Source organism: Benincasa hispida, chromosome 12, assembly GCF_027475165.1.
Source record: "Benincasa hispida cultivar pf3 chromosome 12, pf3_genome.v1.1, whole genome shotgun sequence".
Classification (NCBI taxonomy): Eukaryota; Viridiplantae; Streptophyta; class Magnoliopsida; order Cucurbitales; family Cucurbitaceae; genus Benincasa; species Benincasa hispida.
In genome coordinates this window covers 44,956,137-44,977,638 of record NC_143489.1, presented here as the reverse complement: position 1 = coordinate 44,977,638, position 21,502 = coordinate 44,956,137, and the positions used below count along the sequence as shown (strand labels likewise).

General features: G+C 38.1%; 1 protein-coding gene across 1 annotated transcript; it reads left to right on the top strand.

Annotated features, from left to right (window-relative positions):
* Window positions 1–1,519: 1,519 nt before the first annotated feature.
* On the top strand, window positions 1,520–21,161 carry LOC120092956 (cysteine--tRNA ligase 2, cytoplasmic). The gene is made up of 10 exons (XM_039051222.2): window positions 1,520–1,916; window positions 2,208–2,399; window positions 3,554–3,617; window positions 5,026–5,187; window positions 6,073–6,243; window positions 6,330–6,611; window positions 6,694–6,819; window positions 7,025–7,258; window positions 19,974–20,090; window positions 20,477–21,161. The coding sequence occupies exons 2-10, from the start codon at window positions 2,233–2,235 to the stop codon at window positions 20,807–20,809; spliced, it is 1,656 nt and encodes a 551-aa protein (XP_038907150.1). The 5' UTR covers window positions 1,520–1,916; window positions 2,208–2,232; the 3' UTR covers window positions 20,810–21,161.
* Window positions 21,162–21,502: the final 341 nt, after the last annotated feature.

Genomic DNA, 21,502 nt, shown 5'->3' with positions numbered 1-21,502 from the left:
CCTTAAATAATTATATATATATCGTGTAATTTCAAACCCAAAAATAAAAAGGAATAAGACGGATTTTGCCTTACGATCTTTGAGGGCGTCACAAAGAGTGAGACCAAGAGGAGTAGAGATACAAAGAGAAAATAGTAATTTGTGAGTGAAAAAAAGAAGAGAGAGAGCAAGAGCGAGACCAAGAGATAGAGCGAGACTAAGAGAGAACGAGAGCAAGATGGCTTTTCTACATGTACAAGTATTTTTTAGTAATTTCATCCAAATTTGACGTCGACAAAGGGTCATTCGATATATATTTTTTTTGAAAATTTAGGTCATTCAACATTTTTGCATACAAAATTTTCAAAAAAATAGAACTCTCGATATTTATGAAATCTAAGGTTAATTTTAAGGCAAAAAAAGCTCAATAGAATAAATACGGGAAAGCACATGAGACATGAGTATGTGAGAGTCTAAATTACCCTTTAGGGGCCATTTGGTTGGCGGGTTTTCTGCATGGGAATTGGTACATGTATTCAATTCCCATGTTTGTTTCATAGTTTTCAACTCTTTGCTTGGGAATAAGTTATTCCAGGCATCATCATTTCCCACAAGATAAAGGGTATCCTATTCCCTTCATGTGGGTTTTCTCTTTTCCCTGTTTTTTATTTTACATATAATTTCACATTGAATACGATTAACTAATTAATTAATTAATAATAATTTAATAAAAATAATATAAATATTTATTTTAATAAATCAATAATGATCTATTAAAATATGTAATTAACTTATTTTATAATAAAAATTTAGTAAATTAATGGAACTATTTTTTTACATAAATTATTAATTTACTAACTAATGATATCTTAAATATATTTAATTAGCAAATTGTGATTAGTCAAATTTAGTTAGTATTAAACTTCATTTTTCAATAATAATAATTTATTACTTTATTATCTTTTTTAATAATCAAGTAATTTTATGGAGATTAATTTTAATTTGATCATTCACTATGAACATATAATCATCACTTATTATTTATAAGAAATTAATTATTTATTGTGAATAACTTTTATTACTTTATTCATTATTAACATATCATATTTATAAAACACTTTTTAATATTCTTTATTGATATATTATATTTTTATCTCATTTTCTTCACATTTATATAATATATTGTTCATTAAAATATATCTTTTTATATTATTTAATTAAAAGTAAAATTACTAATGTTGAACTTAATTAATAATGAAAATGATTCAGTGCTAGATTATAATTTACTTATAAATTACTCAATTTTCAAATAATTATAATTAAAATTATTATTAATTCATAATTAATTAATTTTTTTATTGATATATTTAATATTATTCATTCTATTGTAATTATAATAAGATTTGGATACTTAATTTCCTAAATTAAATGCAATACAATTTTTGTTCATAAAATTTTGATAGTATTTTTATGCACGACCAAACATCTTTAATTCTCAGATATCTTATTCTCAAATATCTTATTTTCAGATATGCAAAAAATCTTAAACTAAACGTCCCATTTTTTTTTTTTTAAACCCTAAAGACAAACGTACGATCTTCTCCCTGGCGATTCCTCTCCTCTCCTTCTCGCGCGACCTGCTGCTCCTTCGTGAACAAGGAAAACTCGAACGGCGGGCTTCGTCGAACGACGTCGGGGTTTCAGACAGCGAACCATCAACCTAGTTCCCACCCTCCCGTCCTACTCACACGTGCTCCACCTCCTTCGCGTTCTCCTCGGCCCTCTCACTCTTCACGCCCAACGCCGACACCGACGGCGGCGCCGGCTCTCCCTTCCTTTTAGCAACTCTCGCCACTCTGCCATTTTCTCCTGCTCGTACTGCCGCTGCCGCCTTCCTCCTATCTGTTTGCGCTCTTTTTTCTATTCTCTTCGTACCGGTATTCTCTCAATCTCAATCTGTGTCATTTTTCTCTCTTCCCATCCACCGACTAGAATAACCCAAGTTAGGATTTTTTTAATGGGAAAAAAATGAGGAGTTACGTGACAGGACAACCTCAGCGCATTTTTAGATTCAAAGCATGGTAGTGAAGAAACGAATATTGATGAATATCAAATAAAACTGTGATGTTAATTCTGAATACAATGCTCATGTGAAACTGACGAAATTAAAAGACTCGAATTATTGTTGACATAAATTTGAAAGTTTTCCTCTTTGGTATCTCATGCAGATTTAGTTTCTCGTTTGCCGTCGGAATGGCGAAGGAGGAATTTAGGGTTTACAATTCGATGACGCAGCAGAAGGAAGTCTTCACGCCGAAGGAGCCTGGTAAGGTTGGCATGTACGTCTGCGGCATCACGGCCTATGATTTCAGCCATATTGGCCATGCCCGTGCCGCCGTAAACTTTGACGTCCTGTACAGGTTTACCAATTTCTGCATTCTTATTTCTTTAGGCAATTGATTGCATTTATAAGATATTATTTCTTTTGGATAGTGAGGTTTTTGATAGCGCCAGGATATCAAGTTTCTGGGAGATTCAATACTCTGCTTATTTCAGAGTATACATGAAAACCTCACACTTTTTGATAATCACAAGAGAAATTAAACCTATTAAGCTTTTAGCTTGAACAATGTTACTTGCAGAGGAGGGAAAAGATTATAGGAAAAGAAAAAGGAGAAAGAATATGTACAGTAAAGCGAATTCTTCTTTAGGCAGATGCTAATTTAGATCAATTGTGCATATATATGTAGTTGTTCAAGTCATTTCATGAGTAGGGGAAGTTGAGAACAAACAGGCATGGTGTTCAAACCACCCAAACACCCTTTTCATTAAAAAAAAAAATAAAGAAGGCACCCAAACACCCAGGATGCACAACTTTATCTATGGGACCAAATTAGGTTCTTGATAAATGATAAACCAGCTATTTTTCTGGGAAAAGCTGGGGCTAGGTTTAATAATTGTTATGAGCTTCGGTTTATAGACTCTTTTGTTATTATGGTATTGGTTTGATTTTGTTGGATTGAAGCCTCTTCTTTTATTTCTTTCATTTTCTTCTTATGAAACCTCAGTTATTTATTAAAACAACAAAAGAAAAAGAAAAAAGATAATAATGGGAACATCTTTGGTACTTTTTATTAGTCACAAATTGGTCCATTGACATGAAATAAAAAATATTTTAGTGCATGGAATACCTTTGCAAAGTGAATCTTTTCAATTGTCTTACTTCTTCTCAATATTTATAATAAATAAGTGAATTTCCAATTTTAGTATCTTTCGTCTGGCCTTGAAAGTGAAGCACGAATTGTATTGTGTGCCTATAATCTAAGTTGCTTATTGAATATTGGTGTCTTGTTCCTATGAGAGCCAATGATATCCCTAGCATCTATCCAACTCTCTTGACATTTAGATTTTTGTAGCATCTGAAACTCTCTTGATATTTAGAATTTTTCTGCATGGCTGGTGATTTGTTTGCAGTTTTGAAGCTTTATTTTTCATCAAATGCTTCTTAGAAACAAAAAAGGAAAAAAAATCAAATGCTTTAAAATTGTAACCAAATTGGTATAAATCCCTGCAGATACCTTAAGCACTTGGGATACGAAGTTACTTATGTGCGGAATTTTACTGATGTTGATGACAAGGTGAGAGTGTAGATATGTGTGTGTGTATATATATATCTTACATTAAGCAAGAAATTGTGTTATAATGATTTACTTCCGTTGGGATGATTTCTTAGAGTTCTATCTTTTTCCGATATGAGACAAACTATCGTTTAAAATAGAAAAGTAATATAGACTTTGTCACCTAATACAGTCTTGGGATAGCCAATTTGAAGTCTGATTGCCTAACAGTTGATAGTTGATGTTCCCAAACCTTAATCTTTTCTTTGATGTTGAATTTAAACCATGCCATTGATCTCTCTGCTGGATTTAATTGTCGAATTTAAACCATGTAATTCTGTTAACGTTTCTGATAAAAAAAATAAAAATTGAGAGGGTAGTCTTGGATAGTTCCTTGGCCAGACACTTTTGTATGTCGGTTCCTCAAGGAGTATGGGGCAAGGAAAATTTGAGAGTATAGACTTGTTTATTTGTCTAGTGATCGGTGTTCACAAGATTATTGCTGCTGGCGGAGAGATTAAAAGATTGTTAACCTCAATGGTAGTAGAATCTCAGGGTGCTTTTATTAGTGTTTATAAGTTTTGGCTCAGTCCACATCCTATCCTACGTTCGGGTTGTCATAGGGAAATGGTTGATAATATCAATCTTTTATTGATGCTTGGAGAGTTTCACTTTTGCTCTGGGGGAGAGATACGTATTTGGAACCTTAGTCCTTCTAAAGGGTTCTCATATAAGTCCTGTTTTATTTGTCAATTAATCCCTTCCCTTTGAGTGAAAATTTCCAAGATTTTTTTTTCTTTGGCAGATTATCTACTAAAGAATTAATACCTTGGATAGATTTTTGGGGAGGGTTCCCAACTTGATGTCCTAATATTGGGTTCGCAATGGAAGATATTGGTCACATTCTTTGGGAGCGTGATCTTTCTTATTCAGTTTCGAGTCGGTTTTTGGAGGAGCTTTTATGTGAGTTTGGCTAGATGTAGAGGCTGCAGAAAGAGGGTTGAGGAGTTCTTGCTCCATCATCCTTTTGGTGAGAAAGGAAGGTTTTGTGGCTAGTTGGGGTGTGTGCTATTGTTTAGGACCTTTGATGAGAAAGAAACAACATAACTTTTGGGCCTGTGAGACCTTTGTGTGAGGTTTGGTCTTGTTTTTTTGGTTCAATGTGTCTACATGGGTATCCGTTGGCTAAATCTTTTCGCTTGATCTTATTTTATGAGATTGGACTTTGGAGGCTGTTTTAGTTTGCCTCCATTTTATGGGCTCTTTTTTGCATGCCCTTTCACTTTTTCTCGGTAAAAGTTTGGTATTTCATCAAAAGAAAAAAATATTTGATTTGTTTATTTTTGACATTTTCTTAATAGTAAATGTGTGGCATTTTCTGCACGGTAAATTTCTCAGTACTTGAGGTTGCCATTGTTACAATCAACAGATAATTCGACGGGCAAACGAGTCTGGGGAGAATCCATTTACGTTAAGTGATCGCTTTTGCCAAGAATATCTTTCTGACATGGCCGATCTTCAGTGCCTTTCTCCAACACATCAACCTCGTGTGTCAGATCACTTGGAACAAATCAAGGATATGATAACTCAGGTATGGATCTTTACAACAACTGAACGATCCAATCTGTCTACAACAAACTTTAACTATTTTCGTTTCTCTAAATTGCAGAATGCATTCATTTCTCATGTGCACAATTATATTTTGTTGCACTCGTATAATTTTGCCCCATACCTAGTCAAATGTGATTCAGCTATTTTTGTTTCTCTAAATTGCAGAATGCATCCATATCTCATGCACAATTATATTTTATTGCACTCTTGTATAATTTTGCCCCATACCTAGTCAAATGTGATTCAGAAATTAGCAGCAAGGATTCTTAATGATTGGTCAATGATCATCAATATTTATGGTGTTGTGTGCTTACCACCCAAATATATTCTTTAAATGTTATTTCCTTCTAGATAACTATGACACTTTTCGTGACTATTTTTATATTGTTTTGGTGGAAAAAACCTACAAATGAAACGTGCATAATACTATGTGTTGAAATTTTATATATGATTCCCTTTTCGTGGGAAACCACCATGCCTGGTGGTCCAAGGGCTAATGTATAAATAGTAAAAGACTAGGAGACAAATGAGGACAAGCTGTGGTGATCAACTACTAGAATTAATATCTTATGAGTTTTCTTAGCAATCAGATGTAGGAGGTTCTTGAAATGCGTGCTTGGACTTTTATTTATATAAAAAAATTTCTTTTCAGTTTTCATATGAAGGTCGAAGTGCTTTTCCAAGACAAAAAAATGATTAATTTAGGGAGCGTTCTCTCTAGTAGTTGAAAACCATGGAGTTTTGCCTTTTATAAATGTCTAGTCGTTTTTTTTTCATCTGAAGATTTCCTTATTCTAGTTGTGAATTGAAGGGAACAATTAGTCGTGACCCTGTCTTATTTGATTTTTGGTCGATAAATTTGCAGATTATAAAGAAGGAATATGGCTATGTAGTTGATGGAGACGTGTTCTTTTCTGTGGACAAATTTCCAAATTATGGACAGTTGTCGGGACAAAAGCTTGAAAATCATAGGGCTGGCGAACGGGTTGCTGTGGATTCGAGAAAGCGTAATCCTGCTGACTTTGCATTGTGGAAGGTAAAAAGCAGATATCAATTTGGCTATGAGGTAAGTAGGAACAGGAATTGGTTGTTAAATGTTTGTAATAAATACAAACCGTGCAGGCTGCGAAACCTGGTGAGCCAAGTTGGGAAAGTCCATGGGGTCCTGGAAGACCTGGATGGCATATAGAATGCAGTGCTATGAGCGCTCATTATCTTACTTTTAGGTTTGATATCCATGGAGGTGGCATCGATTTGATCTTTCCACATCATGAAAATGAGGTTGCACAAAGCTGTGCTGCCTGCCAAGAGAGTAAAATTAGTTATTGGATGCACAATGGGCATGTTACCAATAATAACGAAAAGATGTCCAAATCACTGGGTAATTTTTTCACCATTCGCCAGGTAGGATGGGCATAAAGGAGCTATTGAAGCTTTTAAACAAGTTTTGTTTTTGGTGTTACTACATTTTTCTTACATCCTGCAGATTACGGAAAGGTATCATCCATTAGTTTTGAGACACTTTTTAATAAGTGCTCATTATCGGTCCCCTCTCAATTACACTATCTCTCAGTTGGATAGTGCATCAGATACGGTTTATTATATATACCAGGTTTGTGATCCCATCGATGCCTACTGATCAATCTCCTCAGTCATTCCATGGTCAATCATTTAATATTATATATATTTTTCATAATGAAACCCATGGTCAGTCATTTGTACTTGGTGCAAGGTGGTGGTATATTCAACTCATGATGGATTATTCTGTAATGACCAGTCTCTTTGATATTCATGGCCTGTTTTTGTGTAAATGGCAGACTTTGCAAGATTGTGAAGATGCTTTATCACAACATCAAGGGGAAAACCTTACTGACGGTTTGGGAAAAACAACCAAAAAAGATCCTGTTAGCTCTGCTGCTGAAGAATGCATCAGTAATCTACGCTCTGAATTTCAAACTAGAATGGCAGATGACTTGAACACGGCACATATATTAACTGGCACCTTCCAGGAAGCTCTGAAATTTATAAATAGTACTTTGGCATCGTTGAAGGTACAGTTTCTTGCATGCATCCTGCACGTCTCCACAGTCAATGCTAGGGAATTTGTTTTATATCATTACTTAAAAATTTTAATTTTATGAAATCAAAATTTGAACTTGAATAAGCAGTGGAGTCATTGCCGCCCCCCTTCAAAAAAAAAAAAAAAAAAAATTCACTCGCAGAGAGTTGCTAGATGTGAACACTTTTGTGATTGGGCTAGACTATTTTCTGTAGGTGCTGAATTTTATAATTGTGTTGGAACTTTTCTGTCGGTGTGAATATTTGGCATCAAGTGTACCTGGTAGTGTTTTTCTGGTTAGGCTTAGATGTTTCATAATTGGATTTTGATAGGCCCCAAGTCACTATAGTGTATGTTCATAAGATAGGGAAGAGGAGGGGTAAATTCTGGTAAGAAAAATATATAGTTAGTGTGGGCCCAAGAAAGGAATATTGTTAGTTAGAGGGCCTCAAGGTGAGAGTATGTGTATCGTTGGGGTGTATGGTGAGCGAATACTTTTGGTTCATTACTGTAATGTCACACCCCCTCCCGAGCCTACCTCTAGAACCCGAAAGGAGGCATGAAGACAACAAATATCACTCTTTCATGATACATACTACCCATCTGAACCTTTGCACTCATTAAACTTTAAGCCAAGGATATAAACAACTATTTGACTAAACTTATTTTATTACAAACAGTATAACGTTTATACAACCAGACTTAACTACAAAGTTTACATCAACAACTTTAAACTGAAAGTGTGGTTGTGGCGTGACAGACTTTGACCTTAACAGCATCTTGGAACTCCTCATCTTTTGCTACCTGAGAAGAAAAACATGAAAGAAAAGAATGAGCTTCAAGAAGCTCAGTGAGTGGTAAACAACTTATAGAGTCTCGTTCAACTCATAATAATACAAGCATATCACAATTATGAGGTTAACATTCAAACCTCAGTCTTGAATGAGTCTGTTCTCAACCCTACCTACACACACGGTAGATAGTTAAACTGAAACCCAACATATCCGTTCTATCTCCTATGTGTCTCCTCTTATGGGCTTAGAAGCTAGACCCGTCGATCCTCTATCCACCTGATCTTACCCTTGAAATGGGAGGCTTATTGGGCCAGCAATGATGAGTTGCTCTCACCTATGCAGATCTAAGGATAATTCCGAGTGAATAGGAGTTCATAGTTAGCTCAGGATTAAGATTAAGTTACCTAGGTCATCAATTATCGAAATAGTCAGTTTTATACATAAAATGGCGTTTAGAACGTAAAAAGTGACTATTTCATGGTTAAGTCTTATGCAAACTCATTGCATAGGATCCCCTCACTCACATATCTCTATATGAACGATTCAGGATCACATCGTTTGTACTAACTACAAAGTGGGCCACATCCATAGTGTCTCCAGGATCACATGGTTAAGTCTTATGCAAACTCATTGCATAGGATCACATCGTTTGTACTAACTACAGAGAAGGATCCAGAGGCCAAATCCAGGAATTAGGGGAAGAGCTTAACTCGATAGACGACAAATAGTGCGTCAAAGTGGTCCATTTTGCAATTTCCAACTCATTAAGATTACGACGAAGATTGAGATCCCGAGCATGAGAGGATGAGTTCCACAAGATGGCTACCAAAGCCTTTGGCTGTTGAGCAAGGCGATAAAAGCCGCGGAAACACAGTTGATAGGGTACCATAGCTAAGCCAAGAGTCATGCCAAAAAGAAGTAGAAGAACCATCACCAAGCCTACCACAAATAAGAGAAGCCACCAGACCAATATTTTGGCAAATAAACCTCCAAGGTGCCTTAAAAGAGGCACGAGAGATGGGAGTAGCCCATATACAATCGATAGAATAGTATTTGGCCACAACAAAAGACCTCCCTAATGCATCATGCTCAGAAAGAAATCACCCAGTCCATTTTGCAAGAAGGGCATAATTTCTTTTCTTAAAGTTGCCAATACCTGGCCTCCCTAACAATTGAGGGCACTTAGATATTTTCCAATTCACATTATGCATGCCAAAATCATGAGAACCCTTTCAAAAGAAGTCCTGAACCAGTTTATCAAGGCAACTAATAACAGAGGAGGGATTCCTGAACAAAGATAAGTAATATGTAGGAAGATTATAAAGGATAGCCTGTATGAGTGTGTGTCTGCCACCCTTCGAAATATAAGCATATTTCCAATTATGAAGGTTGTGCCGAATTCTCTCTATCACTGGTTGCCAGAAAGTCACAGAACTGGGATTACCACCCAAAGGGAGGTCAAGGTAAGTAGAAGGCCAGTAATCCCGCTTGCAACCAAAAGAGTTAACCAACCAATCAAATCCAGAATCAAGAACATGAATACCAAGGAGCTCATTCTTAGCCAAATTAATTTTTAGACTAGATGCATATTAAAAAATACGGACAACATCAAACAAGTTCTGTAAAGCATGTTGCTCGGTAGTGGAGAATAACAATGTATCATCAACAAATTGTAAATGATTTAGAAAAAAAGACGAATGACCAACAGGGTGGGCAATAGTGAGATCCATCGAGGAGCTATGAGCAAGGAGAAAAAGACGAATGACCAAAAGGGGATCACCCTGTCTAATGCCATGGGTAGGTATAAGCTTTCCCTAAGGACGACCATTAATAATAATGTAATAATTGGCACTAGTGATGCAACCTCTGATTCAGATATGCCAAAGAGTACCAAAACCTTTAATAATAAGGATGTAGTCAAGAAATTCCCAATCAACCGTGTCAAAAGCCTTCTCTAGATCGAGTTTTAGAATAACCTCGGCTTTTGGTGAAAAAACCAATCATCAATGAGCTCATTGGCCATCAAAGAAGCATCAAGAATTTGCCTGTTTGCCATAAAAGCGAGTTGGTTGGCAGCAACAATAAAAGGGAGAATCAACTTGAGGCGATTCTAGAGAACATGAGCCACAATCGTACAAGCACAAGGAATGAGACTAATAGACCGATAGTTAGAAACAAATTTAGAATTCATCTTCTTAGGAATCAAGCACAAGTAAGTCTCATTCAACTTAACATTAATAATTCTAGAGGAATAAAAATCATGTATCAAAAGCATCTTTGATGGTAGACCAGGAAAATTTAAAAAATTCAGAAGTGAAACCATCAGGACCAGGGGATTTGCTTGTGCCAAGAGAGGAGACAGCCATGTAGACCTCCTCTTTAGTAAAAGGACGCTCCAAATCCGTGGCTTGAGAGGAAGAAATAGGAATCCAATCAAGGTTGGTAGGGAGAAAAGGTTGTTTATCATCCTTAGTAAAAAGGGAGGAGTAAATGCCCAAAAATTCAGCCTCAACGTTTGAATTTGTCAAAAGACTGGTGCCATTTCGAGAGAGAATCTCATATATCGAACCTTTACAACGTTGGGCAGCAACAATTTTGTGGAAAAAACAGGTATTTTCATCCCCTTCAAGAATCCATTTAAGCTTACATTGTTATTGCCAATGGATATGTGATCGAAGTATCGCCGTCTAATTAATTGATCCTCCCTAAGAGGGCCGCTATCTTCCATAGCATTTAGCTGAGACAATTGAGTCATAAGAGAGGGAAGCTAAGATGCTCTCATATGTTGTAAAGTATTCCATTCACGAATGATATATTGCAGACCATTCAACTTCATCATGAAACCATGATTGGGTCAACTGGTAATAGGGTGGAGATTCCACCAATCCTTCACCAAAGGGCGGAAACTAGGGACTTTAAGCCATGATTTTTCGAACTTGAAAGGACATGGAACCCAAATAATACTGCTCATGAACAAAGCCAAAGGAAAGTGGTTAGATGTAGTTCGTTCTAGTTGTTTGAGAGTAACAACCCCAAATTTATGAAGACAACCCTATGTGAGAAAGAACCGATAAAGAAGAGAGAGAGATTGAGTGGGACCAGTGCTAGGCCAAGTAAAGCAACCATTTGTCAAAGGAATATCTCGCAAGTGGTAAGTAGAAATCCTTTCATTAAAAGTATGCATACTGAAGGAGATTGTGGGATCATAAGATTTCTCCCAAGACTACCTTGTGACGTTGAAATCTCCACCAATAACCCAATTCGCGCCTCCCAAACCAATAGGGTCATCAAGCTCTTGCCAAAAATCAGACTGGTAAACATTATTAGATGGACGATAAACTGCAGTAAGCCAAAAGCAAAAGCCAAAAGAAAAATGCCAGAGAAACACGAATAGAGAGTAAAATGGCCTTGAATTTCAAGGACAGAAAAATCACCTACTTCAAAGTGCCCAAAGCAATCCAACCAATGCATGAGGAGCTCCATATAGATTTAATAAAAAAAGAACCAACTGATGATAGTTTTGTTTCTTGGAGGAGAACAATGCTTGGGTTATGATGTTGGATAAGTCTTTTAACCAAGGTCATCTAAGAATTAAGGCCCTGAACATTCCAAGAAAGGGATTTCATTGATAGTCCGAAGTACCCTCTCCCTTATGGACAAGTTTGCAGACTGATAGCAAATAATTGACAATGATTAGGAGCTAGAGCATTAAAAGGTTTGCTTCCACGTTAAGCTTCCAAATATGAAGAGTTGCAACCCTTTAAGAATCAAAGCCACCAAAAGTCATAATGAATCTAGAAATTTAGATTCATTCACATATTTAATATTTAATGTATCAATTTATAATAATGTATTTACATTTATGGAGGTTCATATTTGTAGTTGAAGAGTTTTTGTTGAACCTAGTCAATTAGGTGAAATGTCGTGTCCTTTCAAGTTGTCTTTTCAATTAGTATAAATACCTATGTACTTTTGTCATTGGAGAACAACACTTTGAATTTGAATGAAATTTCCTTAGAGTTTATTCTCTCAAGCTTTATGCTCTTTCTTTGTATTCTTGTGTTTAGAATGCATGTTTTAGGACTTTCAATCTAGTTTGATAAATTAAATTAGATTGTAGAAAGTTCGAAATCTTGAAGTTAGGAACAAATTCTCCTTTCTTCTTGATCATCGATCAATTTTCTAAACCAAAATATGTTTAGCTTTCTTGGGGTTGTTTACCAATTAGTTAATCGGAGTTATTCTTATTACTGTTGTGGGAGTTCTCAGACGTGATTGAGGTAGTTCCCTTTATCACTTGTCATAGTGGATTGATGAATAGAGACCAAGTAGTTCTCTTTGTAATTTGGGTTTTTGCTAGCCATGACAGATGGCTTCTTGGTTTTAGGAGCAGCTGGGATGACCATAACACATAAACCATGTTTTGACAACAATGAAGCCAAGTCATTAAGACCGAAAGGGAGGGAAGATGCAGCAAGCTGTTGGAGAAAGGAGGGGAGATAGGAGAAGGGAAATCACTTATCGGGGTAGGAGGGTTTAAGGTTGAGGTAATTGGAGATGTGGAGACATGGCTAGGGCTTAGATCGGTTGGGAGGGGAGGAAGGGAGTATAGGGGAAGGTGATTTGATTCGTTCGATTGGTCTCCAAACAGAGACAAGTCAAGGGGCAGTTTGGTAAACGTTGAGTCACGGGTAGGGCAATTAGGTTCATTTACAGGGCTGGAAGGATACCTTTCAGTATTAAAACCAGCGAATGGAGGGAGGGAAGCAGTGGTTGAGGTGGAGAAAATGGAGCCAACGTGGAGGGAAGTGGGCCTTTCTCGGAAAGTAACTGTGGAAAGAGAAGGTTGGGAGAAGGAAAGAGAGGCAGAGGTGGAAGGGCTGGAAATTTGGGGTTGAAAGCTAAAAGAGGAGGTTGTTGGCTTGGCATCTCCTTAAGTTTAGGGGAATCAAACGACTATAAAGAAGGGGAGAGAGAAGGGGAAACCGTCGACAAGGAATTAATAGCTTGGGATATTCCTTTTTCGGTAACCCTTGATTCATGGAGATCCTAATGGAAATCTCAGTTGACAGTTTCTTTCCTCTCTGGCGGTTGCTTGACCCATCTGTCACGACTTGGATTCTGACCATGAGTACACCACCGGCCAAATCTGAGGGAAGATGCACTTCGCAAGGAATGAGGCCCCTAGAGTTTTCTTTGATTTTCAAACGAGCAAAAGAGAGAATAAGGCCTCTCTCAGTTTGATCGGATGAACGGAGTTAACCACCACATAAATCACCTATTTGCTTGAAGATATCTTGCGACCACAATGTAAGGGAAGATTGTAGACATCAATCCAACCTCATGCTGTTTGAAGGATGAAGAAGATGATGGAGAGAGGAACTTAATTTTCTTCTTATTCTCCACAATCACCCAATCGGTAGTTTTACAAAGGCTTTTAGATGTCTCATGATTATAAACATGCAACAGTGCTTTATCATCTGAAAGAGGATTAATGGTACAGTGGGCTGAGAGGGATGATTGAATTGTGTCGCAAATAGATGACCAAGAGTCTCCAAGTGTAAAGAGTTGGACCACCATAGAATTCCAATCAATTGGGGATGAAGCAGGGCTGATGAGCTGGAGGATCTGGCATGAATAGTAGTTGTGGTCATATAGGGTGGCCTCGATTGGGTGGAGGATGATTGAATAGTAGCCTTGTAAGATTGTGGCTTTGAAGCCACTGCAGAATTGTTTATATGGTGAGGCTGACCAGGGTAATCCAAAACCAACAAGAAAAAAGAGAATCATCCCAATTTATTTTCCATATATGGGATGAGGATAATAGTGCAGTGGCCAGAGTGTTCCAAGAGAGTGAGCTCTGCAAAGTAACCATTCTTATTGCTGTGTTTTTCAAGTCAGAGGGTGTCACACCTTCATCATTCAATTTCCTAAAGAACTTATGGTTCAGCGGTTCACTTAAAATTAAATTGAAAGATGCAAGCCACTCAAGAGATGTCTATGAAACAAAGATGGAATGAGTGTTTGAGCGAGTTTGCTCAGATAATTTGAAATGTTTCCCTCTTAACGACACAATCAAGGGTAGAGAGAATTTTCCAATCGATATGAATTGTTCGGGTTATGGTTGAGGAAGCGGTGTGCGGTAGAGGAGGCATGGTGAATGGAATTCCCGCCTTGGTACTCATTCCATTATGATTTCTTAGTAATGCCATTCGGTTTGTGAAATGCCCCGTCCACATTCCAAGTTATCATGAATGACATATTGAGGCCATATTTGAGGAAATTTGTTATTGGTATTCTTTGATGACATCTTGATATATAGTCAAACAACGGAGGATCATATAGGCTATTTGACTATTGTGCTGGATATCTTAGTCTCTGATCAGTTTGTGGCTAATTTCAAGAAATGCCAGTTTGGGGGCCCCTATATCGAATACTTGGGCCATATTGCATATGTTGATGGTGTCTTGGTTGATCCGGGAAAATTGAAGTTATGCAACGATGGCTAATACCTAGAAATGTCAAGGAATTGAAGGGGTTTTGGGGATTAACAGGCAGCTATTTAAGGAGATTCATTGCTAATTATGGGACAATTTAGCGACCCCTCACACAACTGCTAAATAAAGGGAATTTCACATGGAATTAGGAGGTAGGAGATGCTTTTCAGAGGTTAAAAAGTGCCATGATCTCTGTACCGATCTTAGGATTTCCTAATTTCGAGGAACCATTCGAGATTGAAACGGATGCTTCAGGTGTTGGAGTAGGGGCAGTATTGATGCGAAAACAGAGACCCCTAGCTTTTTTCAATCAGGCTTTGCCTCCAACCCACCGCTTCAAAGCTGTGTATGAAAGGGAATAGTGGCCATTGTCTTTGCTATACAAAAATGGCGATGGGATCTTTTGGGTAGATGCTTTATTGTAAAGACAAATCAGAAGAGTTTGAAATTCTGACTTGAACAGAGGGTGGTTGCTGGGGAATACCAACGTTGGATTGGAAAGCTACTATGCTATGATTTCTCGATTGAATACAAACGTGGGCCAAAAAAATTCACGGTTGATGCTTTATTAAGGTTGCCTCCAGCTCTTAAGTTAGGGTTGCTCAGTGTGATCGAGGGGTATAAACACTTCAATTTTTACTGATCAGGTGTGTGTTGATACCACCTTGAATGAGATTCGACAAGCTTTATTGGTAGGACAATAGGCACCTATTGTCACACCCCCTCCCAGATTACCCTCATAATCCAAAAGAAAATGTGACGATGTTAGGATCTCGGTTCACTTGCAGACACCAACCAGACACCTAACTCCAAGAATCAGGGTATTAGATCCCTCCCTGAGTTATGATATTAACTAGCAAACCTTACAGTCCTCAAGCGTTTCTAACAAAAGGAAATAACAGATGGAAAAGAACAATGATACTACAAGGTAGAAATGAAAAGGATACTCGACTGTTTGAGAGGTCGACTCTCCCAAGGTTTCATTCCCAAAGCATTCCCTCCTCTTTCCTTCTTCCCTGCAGGTCCTACGAATACCCGAACACTGGTCCTCCCTCCTCTGTACGGCTCCCCCAAATGCTTGCTGCCCTCTAGTGGTTTGTGCCTCCTATTTCCATCATGGTCCCCTCCTGTTGGTTCCCACTCTTTGTTTCCATATCCATCTTTCCTCTTTTGCCCTTCTTCCTCTCGTAGACTTTCATGATGGGTGGCCTCATAGAGGACAACAGTTACCAATCCTTTTGTGGCATTTACTGGCTAACCTATATTCTTAACCTACCTAGACCTGAAATATATAAATAACAATTGAAAATACTTAAACTCAGATAACACAACCAGGGTTAAGCACACAACATATTTACATCATAAACAGATACAGGGTTCAATGGGTCCCAACATTTAGCCCTTGTCCCTAACATAAACAACACTTATGTACAGACATTTACAAGTAAACACCTAAAACTTTTCTGAAATTGGAGTCCTTGGGTGGGATAGCAGCAGTGCAGTTAACCATTGGGAAATTGACCACTATTTGGGAAAAAAAATTTTAAACGAGTAAACTACTAGCCTAGTGAGTGACTAATAAATCATAAATATCATGCTTAAAACTTTCAAACATAGCATAGCTTGAAACATAGCTTAACATGCTCCATAGTTGAGAGAGAACCCTTTTGTTCAATCCCTCAACGACAAACCTTAGTTGATGTGGAGTATTCTCAACATGACCAACGTCAATTCTACCTATGTTCACGTGGTAATAACTAAGTAACGTCATACCTTAGGTACTACTGCCCAAATAACTTCTCATTGTCCTATAGTATTGGGTTTTAAAAATCATCATAATATTCATACTTTGAAGTAAGACATACTTTGGATGCATAAACATCGTAAATCATATGCTTAAATATCATTACTATTAAACATAAAACTTCCAATGCATGCTTCTTGAAAATTAAGTATAGAAATACTTAAACCATGCTTTCATAAACTTCTTTAAACTAGCATGCGTTAATAGGCTTCATGAAATCTAGTTTTCTTGGAAATTATTTTGAACATTCTTTAAACATAAGGAAGCATGAGTATAAACATTTAAGTAAAACATATGTTACTAAAACATTGGAAAAATATTAGTTTTGTCACTCACAGCCTTGGGTGTTCTTTTTAGGGTTGATAAGCCTTTCCTATTGGTGTTAACCCTATGGAAATGATAACCATGTTTAGCTAATGCCATAAGTTCTCTTGTGAGACTAACTCACTTGAATGACTTAATACTTAACTTAAAGCATCCCTTTCAAGCTCAATGCATACCCTTTTATGCGTTCAACACTTAGTATTTTCTTGAGTTATGTTTCTAGGTTGTGCGGCCACAAGACTATCCATGTGCCCATCGCATGCCTCATATGCTCGTCCAGCCGTGCGCCAACACACCTCCCATGCAACCTTGCGCTCAGCACCTTGTGCGCCTATTCGCACATCCTCGCTCACAACTACTGTGCAGCCTATCGCTCACACAGCATCCCCTTGCGCTTACGGCTTCAGCATACGTCGCACGGTCCAATGCATATCTTATGCCAAGTCCAGCACATCCCTTGCACGCAACTTAGCTCTCCACGTGCGTGTTCACCTGCGTCACCGTCTGGCCGTTCAAGCTGCTTACTTGCTCAACCTAAGCAGTTGTTTGCTTATTCAAACCAAAATTCCAGATTCTTCTTTGAGCTCAAATAACTTATTTTCCAGACCTTTTCTTGGAAAATTTTCTTCTACAAACTCGTTAAAAACATCTTAACTTGCTTACCCTAAATACTTCTTGGTTTGGTTGGAATCCTTCAATCTTCACCACTGGTCAGATTCATCCGAGAGCCTGACCTTCTTGGGGATTTCTTCATATTTCACCTTGAATTCCTTGGAGGTTCCTTTTGGCAGCCCTAGAGCTTCAACTACACTTAACCTTCGTTCAAATGGCTTTGGAAACACCTCAATAGCATGAGTAATTTGCTCAAACCGACTCTTTGAATCGAGGCTTTACTTCTATAGTGGAGACTGCATGGTTCAATACTCTCTAACCATCGTATGGCACATCTGGACGCATACCCTTTTGGCCAATGCTCACCCTCAACACATCATGCGTCTGTTGCTTGGCCTAGTGTCATTGCCTGACTTCCCTTGCTCGTGGCCTTTGCTTAAACATCGCATAGCCTTAGCCATGCGTCCAACGCCTTCCTTTTGCTGCCCCACATAACCTCACTTGGCTCTGGTTGGCGCGTTGCCCACGCCCATTGCATGGTAACTCACAACCAACACTTGGTCATTTTTCTCCATGCAACATACCGTCATGCGCTCAACTAACCTCTTAGGAGCATGGCTGCCACACACCTCAACAACCTTCAATGCATGGGCTATCATGGCACATTTAGCTTCCACACTTGACCAAATTTCCTCACCTTTTCTCAATGCAAAAGCTACCCGAGAGCCTTGTTTCTCCATACTTGAAACTTTTCCTTCTTTATCAGCTTTCCCTACAAACATTACATTAACTTGTACTTGATTTTAATTAACATACTAATTATCATTCTTTGGGGTTTACACCTATAGGGTATTCATTACAAGATGTTCTCTGTTACAAAGGCCGGTTGGTCCTGCTAGCAAATTCACCAACTATTCCTTTGAAAAAAAGAGTTCGGATTATAAGTTTTTGAATGAATTCCATAACAGTCCAGTGGGGAGGACATCAAGGAGCCTTGAAGGCATATCAACGATTGGCAAGGGAGGTATATTGGGTTGGAATGAAGGCGAGAGTGCATGCATTTGTAGTGAATTGCCCAATATGTCAACAAGCAAAGTATTTGACTTTAGCCCCGACTGGACTTCTACAAGCATTGCCTATTCCGGACAAAGTTTGGGAGGATAATACCATGGATATGAGGGGTTGCCCAAATCAGAGGGGTATGATACTATAATGGTGGTAGTTAACCTTCCAAGTACGCCCACTTCATTGTCCTCAAGCACCCATTCACTGCAAAATCCGTAGCTGCTGCCTTTGTTAGGGAAAGCGGAAGTTTGCATGGCTATCCCAGGAGCATTGTATTGGATCGTGACAGAATCTTTATCAGCTTGTTTTGGGAAGAGTTATTCCGTTCATTGGGAACTCAGCTCCGCCGTAGTACACCTACCATCCTCACACCGATGGTCAATCTGAGGTAGTTAATTGGGGGCTTGAATCCTACCTTCGATGCTTTGCAATGGGCACTCCCAAGCAGTGGTCAAAGTGGATACCCTGGGCAGAATTTAATTATAACATGTTTTATACAGCTTCGCGTTTAACACAGTTCGAGGTATTGTATAGCTACCCTCCACCTCCAATTTTGCATTATGAACAGGGGTTTAGTGCTGTTAATGAGACTGATACATTGCCGCACGAACGTGAAAACTCTAAAGGTTGAGTTAAATAGAGCCCAACAACGCATGACAAAGGCTGCAAATGAAAAACGACGAGAGGTCGATTATGCAGTAGGAGACTGGGTGTCTTGAAGCCAAGGCCATATCAACAATCTTCCTTATGCAACCATGCTCATCCCAAGCTAGCACCACGGGCCTTTCCAAATTGCTGCACGGGTGGGAGCAGTAGCCCATTGGCTTACGTTGCCAGCAGAATCGAATATTCATCTGGACTTTCATGTATCACTCTTGTGAAAAGCAGTAGGAACAACCTGCCACATCTACCAATACCTCCCAATTTGGCCAATGAATAGACTTTCAAGCTCCAACCAGCAGGGGTGTTAGGTCTGCAGAACTCTCCCAATAATGAGGGAGCTTTGGAGGTATTAATTCGACGGGACGGTGGCCTCCCTGTGGATGCTACGTGGGAGCTTGCCTCGGTTATCAAGGAGCAATTTCCAGATTTCCACCTTGTGGACAAGGTGGTTCTTTGGGGGCGAGTAATGATAGGCCCCAAGTCACTAAAGTGTATGTTCGTAAGAGAGGTAAGAGAGGAGGGGTAAATTCGTGCAAGGAAAATATATAGTTAGTGTTGGCCCAAGAAAGGAATATTGTTGGTTAGGGGGCTTCAAGGTGAGATTATGTGTAGTTGGGGTGTGTGGTGAGAGAATACTTTTGGTTCATTACTGTAATCCAACTTTTTGAGCATTGTGGAGAGGAACGGAGCTCTCAAATTTCTCCCTGTGGCTGAGGCCTATCAGATTTCTTATGTTTTGTTAGCCAAGTGTTTGGGTGTTCTAGGTTGGTTTTATTATCTAATTTGGTTTTGTATATGTTAATTTACCATTTATTTTAGTGTTCAACTTGATAAATTAAAATCAATCTACTAAACTAAATACAGCGGGAATTTTTTTTGTCTGAATTCCTACGCCCCTTTTCTTTTTATTTTTTCCATTTAGAATAACCATGTTTTTTATTTTATCAGAAGAAGCAACCAAAGAAACAGCAACTTTCCATGATCCAGTCCCTTGTCAATGTGAAGAAGGAATTGAGAGAAGTTCTAGATGTTCTTGGATTGCTGTCCTCATTTACGTACTCTGAAGTAAATATAATCTGTCTTATATATATTTTATTTCCATAGGTTCATATCTTATTTTGCTTCTTTAATCTTCACACTCTTACTGGCTTGGTCAGCTCTTCAAAAGACTTTGATTTCTGGAATTTCACACAAATGTATTTTTAATTCTTGCAATTAGATTTTGGTCTTACATTTAACACAAATCTTGTTTCCAAATCGTTAACATGTTAGCTTAAACACAAGTCTAAATGGAACAAGTTTTTAACATTAATGACTGAAATGAAGTCTGTATGTTAAAAGATAAAAATAAAATATTTTGAAACATTAGGGATTAGAAGAGAACAAGATGAAAAATGAATTAGAATTGAACTTGTTGAATATGAAACATAAAGATGCAATCCACCATTCAGGTTTTGCAGCAGTTGAAGGACAAAGCACTGAAGAGAGCACGGATGGTGGAAGATGATATCCTCCGTTTGATTGAAGATAGAACACAAGCTAGAAAAAACAAAGATTTCGCGAGAAGTGACAATATCCGAGCCGAGCTATCTTACTTGGGCATAGCTCTCATGGATGTTGGTAAAGAGACCATCTGGAGGCCGTGTGTTCCTGTAGAACTGGCGCCACTGCCTCCTCCATCTGAACAGAACAAGCCCAGTCCAGTGGAGCAAAAGCCGAAGGAGCAGCAACTTGCCCAGCCGCCAGCAGTTGAACTTGAAGGCAGTTCAAGAGCAAACAGTTGATGCTCAGCCACATGAGGCGGAAAAGAAGGTGACTGTGCCCATCTGATGTTGTGTCTTTTTCGTTTGGCGAAGAGGGATGGAGGATGAGATTTACATTGTTGGCCATTCGTAAACACTTTTTGGCCATTAATGTCGAAACCTGATACATTTTGGAAGAGCCTGCTTGGCCTACAGATATATGTAACTTTATTTATACGTAATTTAATTGTTGAGAAAGAGAGAGAATTTACTACTAACTTATACCACAGTTCAGCCCCTAAAAATTAATCCCAGCCGACTCCCTGTTATAATGAGAATTTCATTTGAAATAATTGATTATGGGCCAAGAGGAAATTTATGGTTCAATTTTTGCTAGTTTTTCCCCCAAATATTAGTAGAATTCTTGAAAGAATTTTAGTTTATATGCATGACTGATGTGATCAGCAAAGATGTTTCAATAATGTCATGGGAGTCCCGTCTTTCCCTTCTTTCAGCAGGATTCCTTGTGTGAGCCAGTTTTTTTTTTTTTTTTAGATATATTTTTTTTTAAATTGTAGTCCTTATATTATTTCATTTTCTTGTTATTAAAAAAATCTAATTATGTTTGAAATACCTATATGAGTTTTACTCTATTTTTGTTCCTATCATTTTAAAATATTACCCTTTGTTTTGTGACTTCTATAACATGTGGAGTTGACAGTTGAGGAGATATGA

Bases quoted from the DNA above. Each gene is read 5' to 3' on its own strand.
- LOC120092956 (XM_039051222.2), top strand. From the start codon at position 2,233: ATGGCGAAGGAGGAATTTAGGGTTTACAATTCGATGACGCAGCAGAAG. The intron at 2,400-3,553 runs GTTTACCAATTT...AAATCCCTGCAG, and splicing joins AACTTTGACGTCCTGTACAG to ATACCTTAAGCACTTGGGAT. The intron at 7,259-19,973 runs GTACAGTTTCTT...TTATTTTATCAG, and splicing joins GTACTTTGGCATCGTTGAAG to AAGAAGCAACCAAAGAAACA.